This window comes from Chrysochloris asiatica, unplaced genomic scaffold, assembly GCF_000296735.1.
Source record: "Chrysochloris asiatica unplaced genomic scaffold, ChrAsi1.0 scaffold00042, whole genome shotgun sequence".
Lineage (NCBI taxonomy): Eukaryota > Metazoa > Chordata > Mammalia > Afrosoricida > Chrysochloridae > Chrysochloris > Chrysochloris asiatica.
In genome coordinates this window covers 8,678,939-8,696,069 of record NW_006408560.1, presented here as the reverse complement: position 1 = coordinate 8,696,069, position 17,131 = coordinate 8,678,939, and the positions used below count along the sequence as shown (strand labels likewise).

Genomic DNA, 17,131 nt, shown 5'->3' with positions numbered 1-17,131 from the left:
TGATGTGCCCTGTAAACTTTCACTCAATCCACAATAAAAACCTTAAATTAAAATAAATAAATAAAAAGAAAGGTAAGCAACAAACTGAGAAAAAAGTATCTGTAAAACATGTATATGATATAAAGGACTTATGCTCCCATATATCCAGATATAAAAAATAAGGAGCCATGGTGGTGTTTTGAGTTACGCATCAGGCTGCTAACAAAAGGTCGGCAATTCAAACCCACCAACTGCTCCTCCCTAGGAGAAAGATAAGGCTGCAGCAATAAAAATTTACAGTCTCATACAAAAGTCTACAAGATATAAAGGGAATAGAGGTAAATAGTGATACATACACAACCTTGGAAAAACAGTGCTCTGCAGGTAGATGTATGAACAGAGACACAGGTTGAACAGGTACAAGAGGAAGAGTAGGAGCATACTCACAAATATATCAAGAGTTTGAAAGGGGATATTTGTACATGGGTGCTTACCTTTCCTGCAAACACAACTATGATTGTGGTATAGCATACAGTAGATACAATGATGAAAATGCCTTAAATAATATCAAACATCTTAAGGCAATTATGTTGCTAGGCCTGCGGGCTCAGGACCATAGTCTCAGGGGACACCATGGTCAAGTGGCATAACACAGTCCACAAAGACAATGTTCTACATCCTACTTTGGTGAGTAGCATCTGGTTTCATAAAAGCTCATGAGAAGCAATCTAAGGTGTAACTACTGATTTCTCCATGTGAGGAAGAAAGAGGAGTGATGAGAATTAAAGATGCTTGGAATCAATTAATTCAATGGACTAACGGAACATGAGTCTCCATGACTCTGAGACCAGAAGAACTAGACAGCGCCCAGTAACCACCACCAACTGCTCTGAAAGTCCCAGATAGGGAGGGAGAAAATGTGGAATACAACTCAAAATTATTTTTAAAAAAAGACTGGGCTTACTGGTCAGAAAGAGATTGGAAAAACCTTAGACTATGTCCCTCACTCACCTTTCAGGTCTGGAAAGGAGCTCACTCCCATGACCCAATTTCTAGTTAAGCAGTAGATAGGTATATAGGAGGGAAAACATTAGGAAGGTATACTCACATGGAATGGTCAATCATTTAAAATCAAAAGGGCAACATTTATCTAAAGGACAAAGTTAAGGGATGGGAAGACGGGTGGAATGCAAATAGAGACCACAGGGAGGAAGCAGGATAACTGTTGTTGCACGGAGGGGATTACAATCATTAAGATGAAGCAAAGTGAAGGATGTGTTGAATGTAAAACTGATGATATTGTCTGCATACCCTCACTCAAGTCACAGTAAAAGTGTAAAAAGAACCAAACAATTTTACAGTCTCAGAAACCCTCACTATGAGTCGGTACTGACTTGATGGCAGTGAATTTATATGGAGTCCTGGTGTGGCACTGTGGGTTAATGTGCTAGACTGCAAAGTTGGTTTGCACCACAAGGTTGGTGGTTCAAGCTCACCAGCAGCTCCTTGAAAACCCTATACAGGATCGCTATGGGTCGGAACCAACTCAAGGGTACTTAACAACAACATATGTATGTATGTATATATTATACACACAAAAAAAACTTATAACAAAACAATGAACAGATTGTTGTTGTTAAGTGATGTAGAGAGTCGACTCACAGCAACCTATCTATAGGGTTTCCAAGGCTGTAAATCTTTGTGGGAGCAGAAAGCCTCATTTTTTCCATGGAGCAGCTGGTAGGCTCAAATCACAGACCCCAATGGTTAGCAGTCCATTGTTTTTACTCCAGGGCTATCTTGTTTCTAATAAGCAGATAAACAATCCAAGTCTTAGAATGAGCAAAAGAATTGAGCAGTTATTTCACCAACAACATAAAAACAAGCTCATAATCATTAGTTATTGTTGTTATTAAGTGCTGTCAAGTCGGTTCCAACTCATAGCAACTCTGCATAGGGCTTCTGAGGAGCAGCTGGTGGGTTTGAAGCATTGACCTTGTGGTTAGCACCCCAGTGCTTATCCTACAGAGTCACACCAGGACTCCAATGAATTCTCAGCAAATTTAAACCAGATACCATCTGGTTTATTTAGAATCAAATAGACTGAAAATATCAAATGTTGACGACATCTTGTAGCAACTGGAACTCCCTACTTTTTATGTGAATGCAACAATGGTACAGCCACTTGGAAAACAATTTGGCAACTGGTGAGGTAAAAGCTATTCAATCTGCATGCCACACAAATAACCCAGGAAACTGGACTATGTGAAGCAGAATACAGAATCAGGCCTGGAAGACTTATTAACAACCTGCAATATGCAGATGACACCATTTGCTTGCTCCAAGTGAAAATAACTTGAAACAATTACTGATGAAGATCAAAAGCCACAGACTTCAGTATGGATTATACTTCAACATAAAAAAAAAATCTTCACAACTAGACCAATAAGCAACATCAAGATAAATGGAGAAAATTCTGAAGTTGTCAAGGATTTCATTTTACTTGAATTCACAATTAATGTTGATGGAACCAGCAGTGAAGAAATCAAACAACATACTGCATTGGGAAAATCTGTTGTAAACCTCTTTAAAGTTCAAAAAAAAAAAGCAACAATGTCTTTGAGTCTTTGATGACTCAGGTATGTCTGATCTCAAGTCATGGTATATTCAACCACTTCAAATACAAGTGAAAGCTGCATCATGAATTATTGAAAAAGAATTTATGCATTTGAATTATGATATAGTCAAAGAATATTCAATGTATATTCAATATTCTTTGCCTATATCATAACATGGGCTGCCAGAGCATAAGTTAATCTGTCTTTAAACAAGTACAGCCAGAATGCTCCTTAGAAGAAAGGGTGGTGAGACTTTGTCTCATATATTTTGGACATGTTATCAGGAGGGACCAGTCCCTAGAGAAGGACATCATGTTTGGTAACATAGGTAGTCAGTGAAAAAGAGGAAGACCCTCAATGAACTGGATTAACACAGTGGCTGCAACAATGGGCTCACACATAGCAATGATTGTGAAGATGGCATGGGAGTGGGCAGTGTTTTGTTTTGTTGGAGTTAACTCCAACTCCATGGCACTTAATACCATCTTCTCTAGCTCAATTATACGGAACTCTGGTAGTGTAGTGGTTATGAATCGGGCTGCAAGCCGCAAGGTCACCAGTTCAAAACTATCAGCTGTTCCGTGGGAGAAAGATGAGGCTTTCTGCTTCCGTAAAGATTTACAGACTCAGAAACCCTGTACAGGGTCGCTATGAGTTGGAACCGACTCCACGGCACATAACAACAGCTCAATTACAGGTGCAGTCAAACAGTATTTGCTCGTTCTGCAACTTTTGCAGTTTCCTTGCCCTTCTAATCTCCTCACTAAAAAAGATTTACCATGTCTAGTGGCTCATTCCTATCCAAGGGAAAAATTCTGATTTCAGAGACTGCAACTTTAGTCAGCAGATCAGTGTTAAACTATGGACTCTCTGCAAGTATCTAATAGGACCCACAGCATTTTCTACAAAGAATAATGAACATTTCTCATTACATCACACCGCTAAAATAATCAAAGGCAAACAAAGCATACTGTAACCAAGAGAAAATTTAAGTAGATTGAGCTATCAGTGGCAATTATGTTTTCGAGAACAAACAAACATATGCAAGAAAGGAGTTGGCACACATAATGCAGAATTCAAGATGGGCTGTCTTCCATATCTACATCAGCAAAGTTTGGAAAGGAGTTAAAACAGCCTATGTGAATCACATTCAGAGCATAATCATGATCTTGAAGAAAAACAAGAGTTAATCACTTGTACAGATTATTTTTGAACAAAGAGAAAAAGAGCATGCTGTGGACAGCAGTGTAGGACAAATGTAGTTCTGAAATGGATGAGCTCAGTATTATCCAATGATTTGAAAGATATAACCTTTTTATATCTTGTTCTATAGCATCAGCATCAACAGTGAGAGACTGCTACTAGCAAAAAGCGATAGGGCAACAACAACAACCCCAAAATTAAAATAAACAAAGAAGCAAACAAAAAACTCTTCACACTTGTTTATAACTTGTTACAGACCAGAATGAAAACTTAAAACTGTTCTGAAAAAATGGAAGCAAATACAGGACTCTTCATTACTTTAGTTTTGATTTACTGCTACAGTAAATCAAGATCAACGTCTTTTTGTGTGAGCCCATCTTCCTGATAAACTGACCTACATTGCAGTCTTTTAGTCTATGGCTCTAACATACATCGTAAACGTTAAGATGGGGAAAAACAAAAGCTAAATGTCGGAGGACTAAGTTGGGCTGACACTCACCACAAACTTCTCACCATTCTGCTCCACATGTTTGTATGTGGGGACCGATATGGGTACTGCTTGCTTTTCTGTGTAATCATAAAATGATTGTCCCAACGAGTCGTCACTGGGATCTAGGTTATCTGCCTCATGAGGAGGTACAGATAACACTGTCAAGATCAATTCCTTCTCGCCTGCTCGGATCAGGTCCACCACCTGCTTGTGTGTCGCCCCCTCAACATTCACGCCGTTCCTAAGGGGAAAAAGGGAAAAAGACAATCCCATAAACCAGAAGGGTCCAAACACCTTATATCTCCACCCTCCTGCCCCCACTCCAGTGTCACTCAACATGGACCATAAAATCAAAAGATTTGGTTCCAGGAAAGTTGTGTATGTTTTTACAGATCCTAATGTGAAAAACTGTTTTGTGAACTTATGGTGGGGAGAATGGAAACAGGTGAGAGGGACTACCCTTCCTCTAGACTAGAATCTCACACACAGTTCAGGAAAGTACATGGGAAACAGAGGGTGAAGCTGAGAAGGAAATAAAGCTTTTTAAGCTAAACAGTCCAATTACCTCACCCTAGGTAAGCATGTATACAATATAATCAAAGTGGCTTTTGAAATGTACTTTGTTCTTTTTAAACTTCATTACCGTTCTGTTTAAAGAAACTTTTCGTAAAATGCATACCTTAATTTGTAAATAAAAAGACTCAAAAAATATCATTCAAGTTAATTTCTTTATATTCATATCCAATTTCTTCTCACATACTTTAGTTAATGTAATTTTCCTTGACCAAGTCTCACTGCCTTGAAAGTTAAATGGCATTTATTCCCATACAAACCTAGTTTCCTATATCATTTGGTTTTGAAGAAGCAAGATTACCTAAAATCTTACTCACTGGCCCAACTTTCTTTGTTTTTCCCATCACTTCATCTCTTATGAGACTATCCACTTTCTTTCTGGTCTGTAGCTCCAAGAAGGAAATATATGTCTGTGAGTACATAACCTATCAACCTGCTCATTCTCCTTCCCGTTTCACTGTATAATAAGGCTGAAACTAGGAAAAGCACAGGTTTGGGAGAGAACAGTAATTTTGTTAAGAAAGATGCTGAGTTTCATAAAACTCACTCAGCAAAACCAACTACCTTCCTAGATTGCTGACCCAGCCTGCTGTCTCAGCAAAAGCCACCAGGCAGCTGGTATGGAGGTGCCCTCCCATGGCTGTCCCAGAGAGATAGGAAATACACACCTGGCCCCTAATCAATTTGATAGTCAAAGCCTTTAAATTCTTTTTTCACTCCTGTTCCAAACCATTAGGGTTGTTTCTTCCTGAAAATGATGGTTGTTGTTTTGTTGTTAATTGCCTTCGAGTCGGTTCCGACCCATAGCGACCCTGTACGGGGTTTCCGAGGGTGTAAATCCTTACGGGAGTAGAAAGCCTCATCTTTCTCCCGCGGAGCGGCTGGTAGTTTCAAACTGCTGACCTTAAGGTTCACAGCCCGATTCGTAACCACTACACTACCAGAGCTCCTTTAGTAAAAAGCCTTCCATAAACTTTTCAGTCACTGGAATTGTCTCTGTCAGAGTCTGGTATACAAAACATCTATTTATGTAAACAGTACAGGCAGACAATCTTACCCAGCTAGCCTCCTTCCTCATTTTAACAAACAAGACAGTACATTCAGCATTTCTGGCATTTAACAGTCTAAATCCTTGCATATTACACAAAAATAGTTAGTAGTTTTACAACAGACTAGTTAACTGAAATCTGATGGAAATCTGGCTTTTTAAAATCCAGATCAAGTCAGACCAGTGATACTCGTGAACTCCTGACTCACACAGCAGAATGGGTAAAATGGAAAGAAAACAGGCTTTGGAACCAGATTTGGGTTCAAATCCTATCTCTGCCTATTATATCAAAATTGGTTTGATCCTGTTATTTAACCTTTCTTGGCCTTGCTTTCCATGTATGTAAAATGGAGACAAAAATAACTCCTTACCAGTGTTGTAGTGAGAATTAATGTAATAAAACATGTAACCTGTCTAAAGCAATGCCTGAACATGGCTTAAAAATAAGTTATATGTACACGTTGGTTATCAAGAAAAATTAGAGCAATGGAAACCTATATAGTTAAGAATTAGGAAAGAACCACAAACTTGGAAGATATTTTACTGTGTTTTAGGCCAACACTAACAGTCTTTATACAAATCATTTAGCCACTGATTACAATTTTTACCATGTGCCAGCATTCTCATTATTTCCATTCTGCTTGCTGATTCCACTGATTTTACTTCTTTTCCCTTCTTTCCTTCTCACCTCTGTTCTTGTGTAAATGCTGATAGTTTGGTCTCATATAATTCAATGTTTGAGGGAACACATTGCTCATGGGTGATACTGTTTAATTTGTAATCCAACTTATTATTGCTGTTGTTGTGAAGTGCCGTCAAATTGGTTCTGACCCATAGCAACCCTTTATAGGGTTTCCAAGGAGCAGCTGGTGAGCGTGAACCACCGACCTTGCAGTTCAAATGGCTTTGCAGTCTGGCACATTAACCCACAGCACCATTGGCTTACAAATTAAACAGAGATAGCATCAAAGGATGATAGCTCTGGGAGTTCCTCTAGTTTCTTTTGGTCTAGTTGCAACCTGTATAGGGTTTCTGAGGAGCGGCTGGTGGGTTTGAACTGCTAATCTTGTGGTCCGCAGTCTAGTGCTTATCCTACAGCTCCACACCAGAAGTTTGATCTAGTAGGTCTGGTCTTTTTAAGAAATTTGAGCTCTGTTGTACATTTTTTTTTTTTTTTCATTCTGTCAAGGACCTTCTATTGTGTCCCTGGTTTGAACAGTTGGTACTGATACTGGACAGCACCATCTATCTAGGTGTCTGGTCTCAGGTTTGATGAAGTTGTAGTTCATGTGGGCTATAAGTCCCATGGATTGGTTTCTTCTTGGATTTTTTTAGTTCCACTATTTACGTAGTGGTTACGAATCGGGCTGCGAACCTTAAGGCCAGCGGTTCGAAACTACCAGCCGCTCCGCGGGAGAAAGATGAGGCTTTCTACTCCCGTAAACATTTACACCCTCGGAAACCCTGTACAGGGTCGCTATGGGTCGGACCCGACTCGATGGCACTTAACAACAACAACAATTCTTTTAAGCTGAACAAGTAGAAACCAAACCAATGGTTGCACTTTAAATGGCTTCTTGCAAGACCACAAATGTTACTTAACAAACCAGGATGTAGACCATTGTCTCTGTGAACTATATTATGCCAATTGACTCAGCTGTCCTCCAAGACTATGGTCCTAAGGCCCTTGAGACAGTAAACCCAATTCTGTTAAGTTGTTTGGATAATCCTCTGTAACTAGCCCCTATGTGGTTAGTTATACAGGTGAATATATATGCTGTACACACAAATGTGTATATACATATGCACATACATTTACTTGTGTATGCTTTTCTACATACACATATGCATCCACATTTACCCATGTTTTCTGGTTGCGTTTACTACTGTTGCAAAATCGTATATGCTAACATAGCATTTACTGTATTGCCCCTTTTTCTTATGTTCTTTTTAGTGTCTTTATTTACCTTGCTCATGTTGAATTGACTTTACCCATATTTGGTCTTGCCTCCCATCACCAAAAGTAACAAGTGTCTACTATCTAAGATCTTTCACTTCCTCTCATCCCTGGCATCTTTGCTCTCCGTGTGTATATCTACTCTTGATTTTTTATAATATAACACAGTATTTGTCTTTTTGTGATTGACTTCTTTCACTCATTTGATGATTTGGTTTGACTTATTTGATGGTTGTCGTTGTTGTTATGTGCTGTGGAGTCGGTTCCGACTCATAGCGACCCTATACAGGGTTTCCAAGGCTGTAAATCTTTACAGGAGCAGAAAGCCTCATCTTTCTCCCGCAGAACAGCAGGTAGTTTCGAACTGCTGACCATGAGGTTCGCAGCCCGATTCGTAACCACTACGCTATAAAACTGAAGCACAATGGTTAGAAATCATCAAAGAATTTCATCTATCTCTAAGATCATATATTTCTCACAAATAACCTTATTTTTATTGTTGAGGAAAACTAACACTTTAGAAACTGAACAGAACTCCATAGGTACTAAAACAGAATTTTTATGTTATTACAATTCGTTTTAGAGGCCCATTGTAGAAAAAGTCTAAGAACTAATGCTCAAATCTTACTTTTCAACTCACATTTTTTCCCCTTTAAACGCAAAATTCTTAATTTGGGGACTCTGACAATAGGTCTAAAGATCACTAAACTTCAGACTTGGTATATATAATTGTATATGTGTACATATGCATTGTTTTTCAAGAAAGAGGATCTACAACTTACATCAGCTTAAGGAATATGTGAGGGGGACTTCAAAGAGATTGTAGATAAATTCCACAATCTTTTCATTCCATTTTCCATGAAATTTTTGAAGTTCCTTAGTATAATCTTCAAAAGGTTCAGAACGATTTCTTTAAATGCACACTTCTCCTCAACTCAGTTTTCAAGTCAGAATACACTGCTCCTAAAGTCACTCACAAAAATAAGCTTGGAGAATAGTCAGAACACCTTAAGTGAGGCCAGCGGGCAAGATAGTGGGGCTCCTTTAAACTTGCTTGCTTAGGTTTCATCTCTTTATAAATAAGGCCAAGCTTCAACAAGCTTCAAATTGGCTATCATGCCAAAAACTTATCAAAAAAACCCAAAAAAACAGACACAGGAAAGAACTATCAGTGTCACATTCTAAACATACTTGCTAATATTTAATTGGTTCAACCACAGAAGGAATGCTACACATGTCACAGTTTAATACAAAGCTAGAAATTCCTTCATTCTTCAGAGAATGAAATGAGGTCAGGAAAAATCTCAGGATGTCTGATTTCAAAAAGGGTCCGTCTCCTTAAGAATTAAAGAGGTCTTCATGGTCATAAAAACGTCTACATAATAGGTTCTTTTCCACAAGAAGGGAACTATACCAGGTTAAAATTAGGTATGTACCCCTAAGACGGACAACTCTGAACCATAAATGAATGCAAAATGCAAATTCCACAATATAAGAAACTTTCAATAGTTCAAACCATGGCTTCAGAGTTAAAAGACTCACGTTTGAATACCAACAGCCATTTAACAGCTATGAGACCTAAGGTAAACTATTTTATCTCACTAAACCTCTATTTCCTTGTTGGAAAATGGACTAGTAATACCCATAGCTAATGGAGTTGGTCTTTTTTATTTTTTAACTTTTTATTGTGAAGTGAGTAAAGGTTTACAGACAAGATCAATCAGCTTTACTTTCAACCAATCATACATTTTGTTTCATCTAAATGATTACAATCACCTCCCTGCAACAAGTTATCCTGCTTCCTCCCTGTGGTTTCCTATCTTTATCATCTTATTTTTCACAAATCAACAAAGCAAAAGTATTTGATGTACACATACAAAACAAAAAATATATATTCATTTAAATGTCCAAAGGGTATACATTTTGCAAGCCAGAATCTTGCCCACAGCCACATGGCTTCTCAGTCCATGGGCCTAGAGTAATGGAGTTGTTTTAAGCACTAAAATGAGGTAACACCTAGCACAGACTACACGGCAATTTACCACTCAATAAACAGTAACAATTCATGCGATATACATCAGGCATGCAGGTTTGGTAGTATTTCGGGCCTTTCTACCACCAATTTGCTAGTGTGGCACTGTGATTTAATGCACTGACTGCAAGGTCAGTTTGAACCACAAGGTCGGTGATTCAAGCCCACCAGCCACTCCTTGGAAACCCTATATAGGGTTGCTATGAGTCGGAACTAACTCTATGGCACTTAGCAACAACTAACAATTTCCCTCATTTTTCTTGTATCTTTAAGTAAGATGGAATTTTCTAAATATAAAAGACTGATAAGACAGCTACCTTCATATCACCATTGCATCAGAGAACTAGGTACATATGAAAATATGACAAAGCCACTCAATACATGTACCACAGCAAGGAACCATTCTACATGCAGAATATGATCTTGTATTCCCTGTGGACGTGCAAAAAAGTAATTAAAGAGTAATCAGTTCCTCAGAGACAGTCTGTAAAAAAATAAACAATTCCTATTAACCGTAAGCAATGAAATACAGTCTTCAATTTTACAGGCTAAAACACAAAAGCTGTATGTGGACAATACCTTAAAAAAAAAAAAAAAGACTGACAAAATTAAATGTTGATAAATAATATACTTATGAGAGTTGTAAAATGAAATCAATCTGGTAATTCTTTATCATGTCAAACATACATTTACTACATAATCTAGCAACTGCACTCCTAGGTATTCACCCAAAAGAAATGAAAACATGTCCACACAAATAACTGTAGTTAAATGTTCATTGCCTCTTCGCCCATAAAATTTTAAAACTGAAAACTGCCCAAATGTCTACCCACATTTGGCAATGTAATATTACTCAGTAATAAAGAAACAAACTGCTGATATCCACAACATGATCTTAAAAACACACTGAGCAACAGCAGTCAGAAAAGTCTGATTTATTCATTTGACATTCCAGAACTGGCAAAACTATGCTATAATCCGATCAGTCATGGTCTAGAATGTAAGGGTGGTTGGTGGTAGCTTCTTAAGTGATGGAAGAGTTCTCTTTTTTTTTTTTTTTTTATGTTTTTATTGTGAATTGAGTGATAGTCTACATGGGAGATTATGAGTTTTACACTCATTTCATTGCAATGATTACAATTCCCTCCATGCATCATTCAACAATATTTGCTTATATTCCCTGTTTGTGTGAGTGTGTTGTTTTTTTTTTGGGGGGTGGGGTGGTTCTGTATCTTAACTGGGATGGTAGTTAAGTGAATATATACTTTTGTCAAAATATGTTTTGACAAATAATCTGTGTGCTTCAGATTATATGTAAACTAAACTTCATAAAGTTGACTTCAAAAATTTCAAAACATTGCATAAGATCCTTAAGTTGTTAACTGCCATCAAGTAGGTTCTGATTAATAGGGTTTCCAAGGAGCAGCTAAGGAGTTCTGGTAGCGTAGTGGTTACGAATCGGGCTGCGAACCTTAAGGTCAGCGGTTCGAAATTACCAGCCGCTCCGCGGGAGAAAGATGAGGCTTTCTACTCCCGTAAGGATTTACACCCTCGGAAACCCTGTACAGGGTCGCTATGGGTCGGAACCGACTCGACGGCACTTAACAACAACAACAAGGAGCAGCTGGTTGAGTTTAAACCTCTGACCTTGTGATTTAAATCGACCTTGAGATTGAGTGCTTATCATACAGTGCCACACCAGGACTCCATAACATTCTTAGAATATGAAATAGTAGTCCATCATCAGAAACAAAACAATGAAACTAAAAACAGCCCTGACTGTACTGCTAGATTACTCTGATTTTTTGCTGTTATTCACAATGTTGCTATAAAGATCCTGGTAGATGAACCTCTGTGCCTATCAACAGTGTATACCATACTTTACCATGTCTTATAAACTTACTTCATGAAAGTAATGAAGAGAGAATTAAGTCTAGAGTGAGTTTTACCCTTGCTATGGCCCTGGTTTTTGGTCCTAATCTCCTACAACAGGACACACATTGCAAGCATAGTGTAGTTAAGAGCTTCAGTAACAGATGATTACAAAGTCTGGCCAAATAGCAGCAGCATCTTTTTCAAGAGTCAAAAGTCAAATTCACTTAATGTTGGATTACTACTACTATGTTGTTGTTTGTTGTTAAGTACTGTCCAATAAGTTCTAGCGACCCTGTACAGGGTTTCTGAGGACCAGCTGTAAATCTGAACCGCTGACTTTGCAGTTAGCAGTTCAATGTTTAACCTCCAATGTCACACCAAGACAAACACCACAATACTACATTATAAATATAATTCATATTTTATTTTTTAGGGGAGCTTAAATTCATTAGATTTTTAGTCATTCAAGACTGTAAAGCATTTTCTTCTGACAGAGGATTTGAAAAGAAAATTTGTCAGCCAAGTGTCAGTCACATTAGTTGTTGCTGAGTACCATCGGGTTAGGTCTGACTCATGTTGTTGTTAAATGCCATCGAGTCGGTTCCAACTCATAGCAACCCTGTATAGGGTTTCCAAGGACCGGCTGGTGAGTTTGAACCATCGACTTTGCAATTCAAACTATCCTTGTAGCTCAATGCATTATCCTGTATCACCATACCAGGACTCCATATTAGAGGAAACTCTTAACCACCATGAAATACATTAAGCAAATGGACCATGTTATTGTTAAGTGCCATCCAGCTGGTTCCAACTCCTAGTAACCCAGTATAGGGATTCAAAGGAGGGGCTGGTGCGTTCAAACTGTTGACCTTGTGGTTAGTAGTCCAGTGCTACCCTACAATGCCACACCAGGACTACAAAATGGAGTATGCATCTCTTAAATATTTATGGAGAATATATGCACACACAGAAAAGTTCTAATGTTAAGTGCCCCCCCCAAAAAAAAGAACAAATTATCTGCTTTTAAAACAGGAAAATACTGTCCACTTTAATTGCAAGCACATAAAACATTTTTGCCTGTAAGAAAGGTACAATGTATAAAAACTGAAAACAGGTGAGTTCAGTTGATAACTGAAAATTATCTATGGATAATTTAAAATGTTTAACTAAGTTGCTTTTTAAATGAAGTCCCTACTTTCTCCACAGCACAACTCCTTGAAAATTAGGTTAAGACTTCACATACCGAAAAAGGCACATGTCGAGACACATCACAAGAGAGACCTTTCTTTTGACTTTTAACTGTTTCTGTGCCTACTTGGTAAGTACAGTTACAATAGAAATGGAACTGTAAAAGCAAGAAACTACTCTATCCCTTCAATGCAAAGATCCGTCCTTTCTAATCTTACAGTTAAATTGCATGAATGGTTTTATGGTGGCTCTTTTTCATTCAACTCTGCCTCCTTGTTACCTTACTTAGGCAAACAATTATATAAGAAAATATTCTCATTAACTAAACTGTCTGGCAATCATGCTGCATTTCGCCCTTAAATTCTTTTGAGATATGAGATTCAGAAAGCACCAAAGGACATAAAGCTTGACCGTGTCTGAACAGAATTACTTATGTGAAATACAAAATATTAAGAACATTTTGAAATTCTATTTCAGAAATAATGAACATTTTGATATCTAGATCTTAGAACATCTAAGTTGTTGGTGAGATAAGAGAAGCACAACTAGAGAAAGGATCACGATTTCTAAAATGTTTTCCTAATAAACAGAAAATATGGGCAACCATTTAAAAGGGCAAAATTATTGTCTTAACTAATTTTAATGGCAACTGGTATCATTTGGAATATGAGATGCTGATAATGTAAATAGATAAAATTTCTTAGGAAAGCATTTTCACTGGTAATATGTTTAGAGTCCAAAAAAACTCTCAAATTCTTTCAACTTAAAATGGCATCACTAGGAATTTATCCCAAGGAAACCACCAGAACAGGAGTTCCACAAGGGCAAATATTTTTATATGTGTCATGTAGAAGGATCTCAAGTATTTGTTGAAAGAACAGATAATTCTAAACACAGAAAAAGTGAGGCAGAAATAATCCACCATTATTTAGGTTGTTTCCAAATCTCTGTTCTTAGAAAAATTAACAGTAAGGGACTGAATGGTCAAGACAGTTATAGAACAATCATTTGAAAAGCTGCTATAGATAAATACTAAAATGATAAATATGAAAAACAAAACACAGCAATATATTTGGGGCAATGCAATGCGGATTACAAAAATAGAAAACCATAAAACTTCTAGAAGATAACTCAGGAGAAAAGCCAAGTGACCGTGGGTTTGGCAATGAGATTTTATCACAATCTATAAAAGAAAAAATTGGTAAGTTAAACTTCATTGAAATTACAAACTTCTGTTCTGCAAAAGACACTGTTTTAAAGAACAAGAACAAGAAAATAAGCTGGGAGCAAATATTTGTAAAACACTTTGTGATAAAAGATTTACATCCTAAATTCAAAAAGAATTCTTAAAACTCAACAAAAAAAATAGGCCAAAGCTCTGAATAGATACTTTATCAAAGATATATAGATGACAAATAAGAATTTTAAAAGATAATCAGTATCAAGCGTCACTAGTAAATTATAAATTAAAGCAACAACCTATGAAGCAAAAAAAAAAAAAAAAAAAAAGCCATCAAGTAAATTTCAACTCATGGCTATCCTGTATGTCAAAAACTGTGCTTCCATAGACTTTTTCAACAGCTGAGTTTTCACAAGTAGCTTTTCTTCTAAGATGCCTCTGGGTAGGCTTCTTTAAGTTAGTAGTTGTGCATGTTAACAGTTTGTACTACCCAATCAATGTTAAATGCTGTGGAGTCAGTTTTGACTCACAGCAAACCTGTATAGGGTTTCCGAGGCTTTAAATCCAGAAAGCCTCATCCAGCAGTTGAGCATGTTAATCATTTATTTGTACTACCCAGGAACCTACCGTTGTTCTTGTTAAGTGCCTTCGAGTCACTTCTGGCTCACAGCAATCCCACATAGGGTTTCCAAATGGTTAAAATCCAACAAACTGACAATACCAAATGCTAGCAAAGACATAGAGCAACAGGAACTCTCATTCAATATTGATGTGAATGCAAATGGTTACTCGTGTAGGAATACAATTTGTCAATTTCTTACAGAACTGAATATGGCTATACCATAAGATTCAGCAACTGCATTTCTAAGTATTTAACCGCAACTGAATTGAAACTTATGTCCACACAGAAGCCACAACATGAATGTCTACATCAGCTTTTTTCATAATTGCAAAAGACTGGCAGCAAACAAGATGTTCTTCAATGTTATTGTTGCTGTTAGATGCCATCAAGTTGGTACTGACTCATAGCGACACTATGCACATCAACAAAACACCACCCGGTCCTTTGCCAACCTCACAATCATTGCTACTACGCTTGAGCTCGTTGTTGCTGCCACTGTGCCAATACATCTTGTTGGGGGTCTTCCTCTTTTTCTCTGATCTTCCACTTTATGGAGCATGATGTCCTTCTCCAGGGACTGCGCCCTCCTGATAATATGCCTAAAGTATGAGAGATGAAGTCTAGCCATCCTGGCTTCCAAGGAGCTTTCTGGCTGTGCTTTTTCCAATATAGATTTGTCTTTTGATAGTCCATGGAACTTTTAATATTCTCCTCCAACACCGTAACTCAAATGCATCATTTCTACAGCCTTCCTTATTCACTGTTCAATATTCACATGCATGTGAGGTTATTGACAATACCATGGCTTGGGTCATATGCACCTTTGTCTTCAAACTGTTATCTTTGCTCTTGAACACTTTAAAGAGGTCTTGTGCAGATTTGCCTAATGCAATACATTGCTGGATTTCTTGACTGCTGCTTCCATGAGTGTTGATAGTTGATTTGAGCAAAATGAAGCCTCCGACAACTTCAATCTTTTCTCCATTTACATGGATGTTATTATTGGTCCAGTAATGAGGATTTTTGTTTTCTTTACATTTACATTGAGGTGCAAACCATACTGAAGACTGTGGTTTTTGATCTTTATCAGTAAGTATTTTAAGTCCTCTTTGCAAGGTTGAATCATCTACATGTCACAGGCTGTTACTGAGACTTCCTCCAATCCTTATGCAACACTTGTCTTCATATAATCCAGCTTCTCAAATGATTTTCTCAGCATACAGACTGAATAAGTATGGTGAAAGAATACAACCCTGGTGCACACCTTTCCTCATTTTAAACTATTCAGTGTTCCCTTGTTCTGTTCAAACAACTGCCTCTTGGGTCTATGTACAGGTTCCTCAGAAGCACAATTAAGTGTTGTGGAATACTCATTCTCTGCAATGTTGTCCATAGCTTGCCATGATCCATAGAATCGAAAACATTTGCGTAGTCAATGAAACACAGGCAAACATCTTTCTGGTATTCTCTGCTTTCAGCCAAGATCCATCTGACATCAGCAATATCCTTTGTTGTATGTCTGAATCTGGCTTGAACCTCTGGCAGTTTTCTGTCTATGTATTGTTAGAGCAGTTTTTAATATCCTTTAATAGGTGAATAGATAAACATACTGGTATATCCATAAAATGAAGTACTGTTGTTGCTATAGTTCAGTGCCATGGAGTCTGTTCCATCTCACAGCGACCCTATATAGGGTTTCCAAGGTGCGGCTAGTAGGTTTGAACCACAGACCGTTTGGTTAACAGTCCAGGGCTTATCCTACAGTGCCACACCACGGATATTAGTCAGCTATAAAAAGAAATGAGCTATTAAAAAAAAGAAAGAAAAAATTTGCTATTAAGCCACAAAAAGACATGGAAGAAAATTAAATGCCACAAAAAGACATGGAAGAGCCTTAAATGCATACTGCTAAATGAAAGAAGGAGCTCTGGTAGCGTAGTGGTTACAAATTGGGCTGCAAACCTCAGGGTCAGCAGTTCGAAACTACCAGCTGTTCCACGGGTGAAAGATGAGGCTTTCTGCTCCCATAAAGATTTACAGCCTTAGAAACCCTGTACAGGGTCACTATAGGTCAGAACCGACTCCACGGCACGTAAGTGAAAGAAGTTAGTTTGAAACAGCTACATACCGTACAATTCCAATCATATAGCATTCTACAAAAGGCAAAGCTGTAACACCTATAAAAAGATCAGTGCATGCCAGAGTTTGTGGGGAAGGGAAGGGTAAATAGGTGAAGCAAGGGAACTTTTAGAGGAGTGAACTATTTCTGTGTACTATAATGACGGATCTGAGATCATGCATTTGTCAAAACTTAAAGAACTTTGTTAACACAAAGAATGAACTTAATGTATGCAAAAAAAAAAAAA

The 17,131-nt window shown here is 37.7% G+C and overlaps 1 protein-coding gene across 1 annotated transcript in view; it reads right to left on the bottom strand.

Annotated features, from left to right (window-relative positions):
• The window catches only part of SNX27 (sorting nexin family member 27), a 113,226-nt gene that overhangs the window by 79,131 nt on the left and 16,964 nt on the right, over positions 1-17,131 (bottom strand). Inside the window, exon 2 of the mRNA XM_006861425.1 lies at positions 4,300-4,531. Coding sequence (XP_006861487.1) covers positions 4,300-4,531 — 232 coding nt within the window. The remainder of the gene's footprint in view (positions 1-4,299; positions 4,532-17,131) is intronic.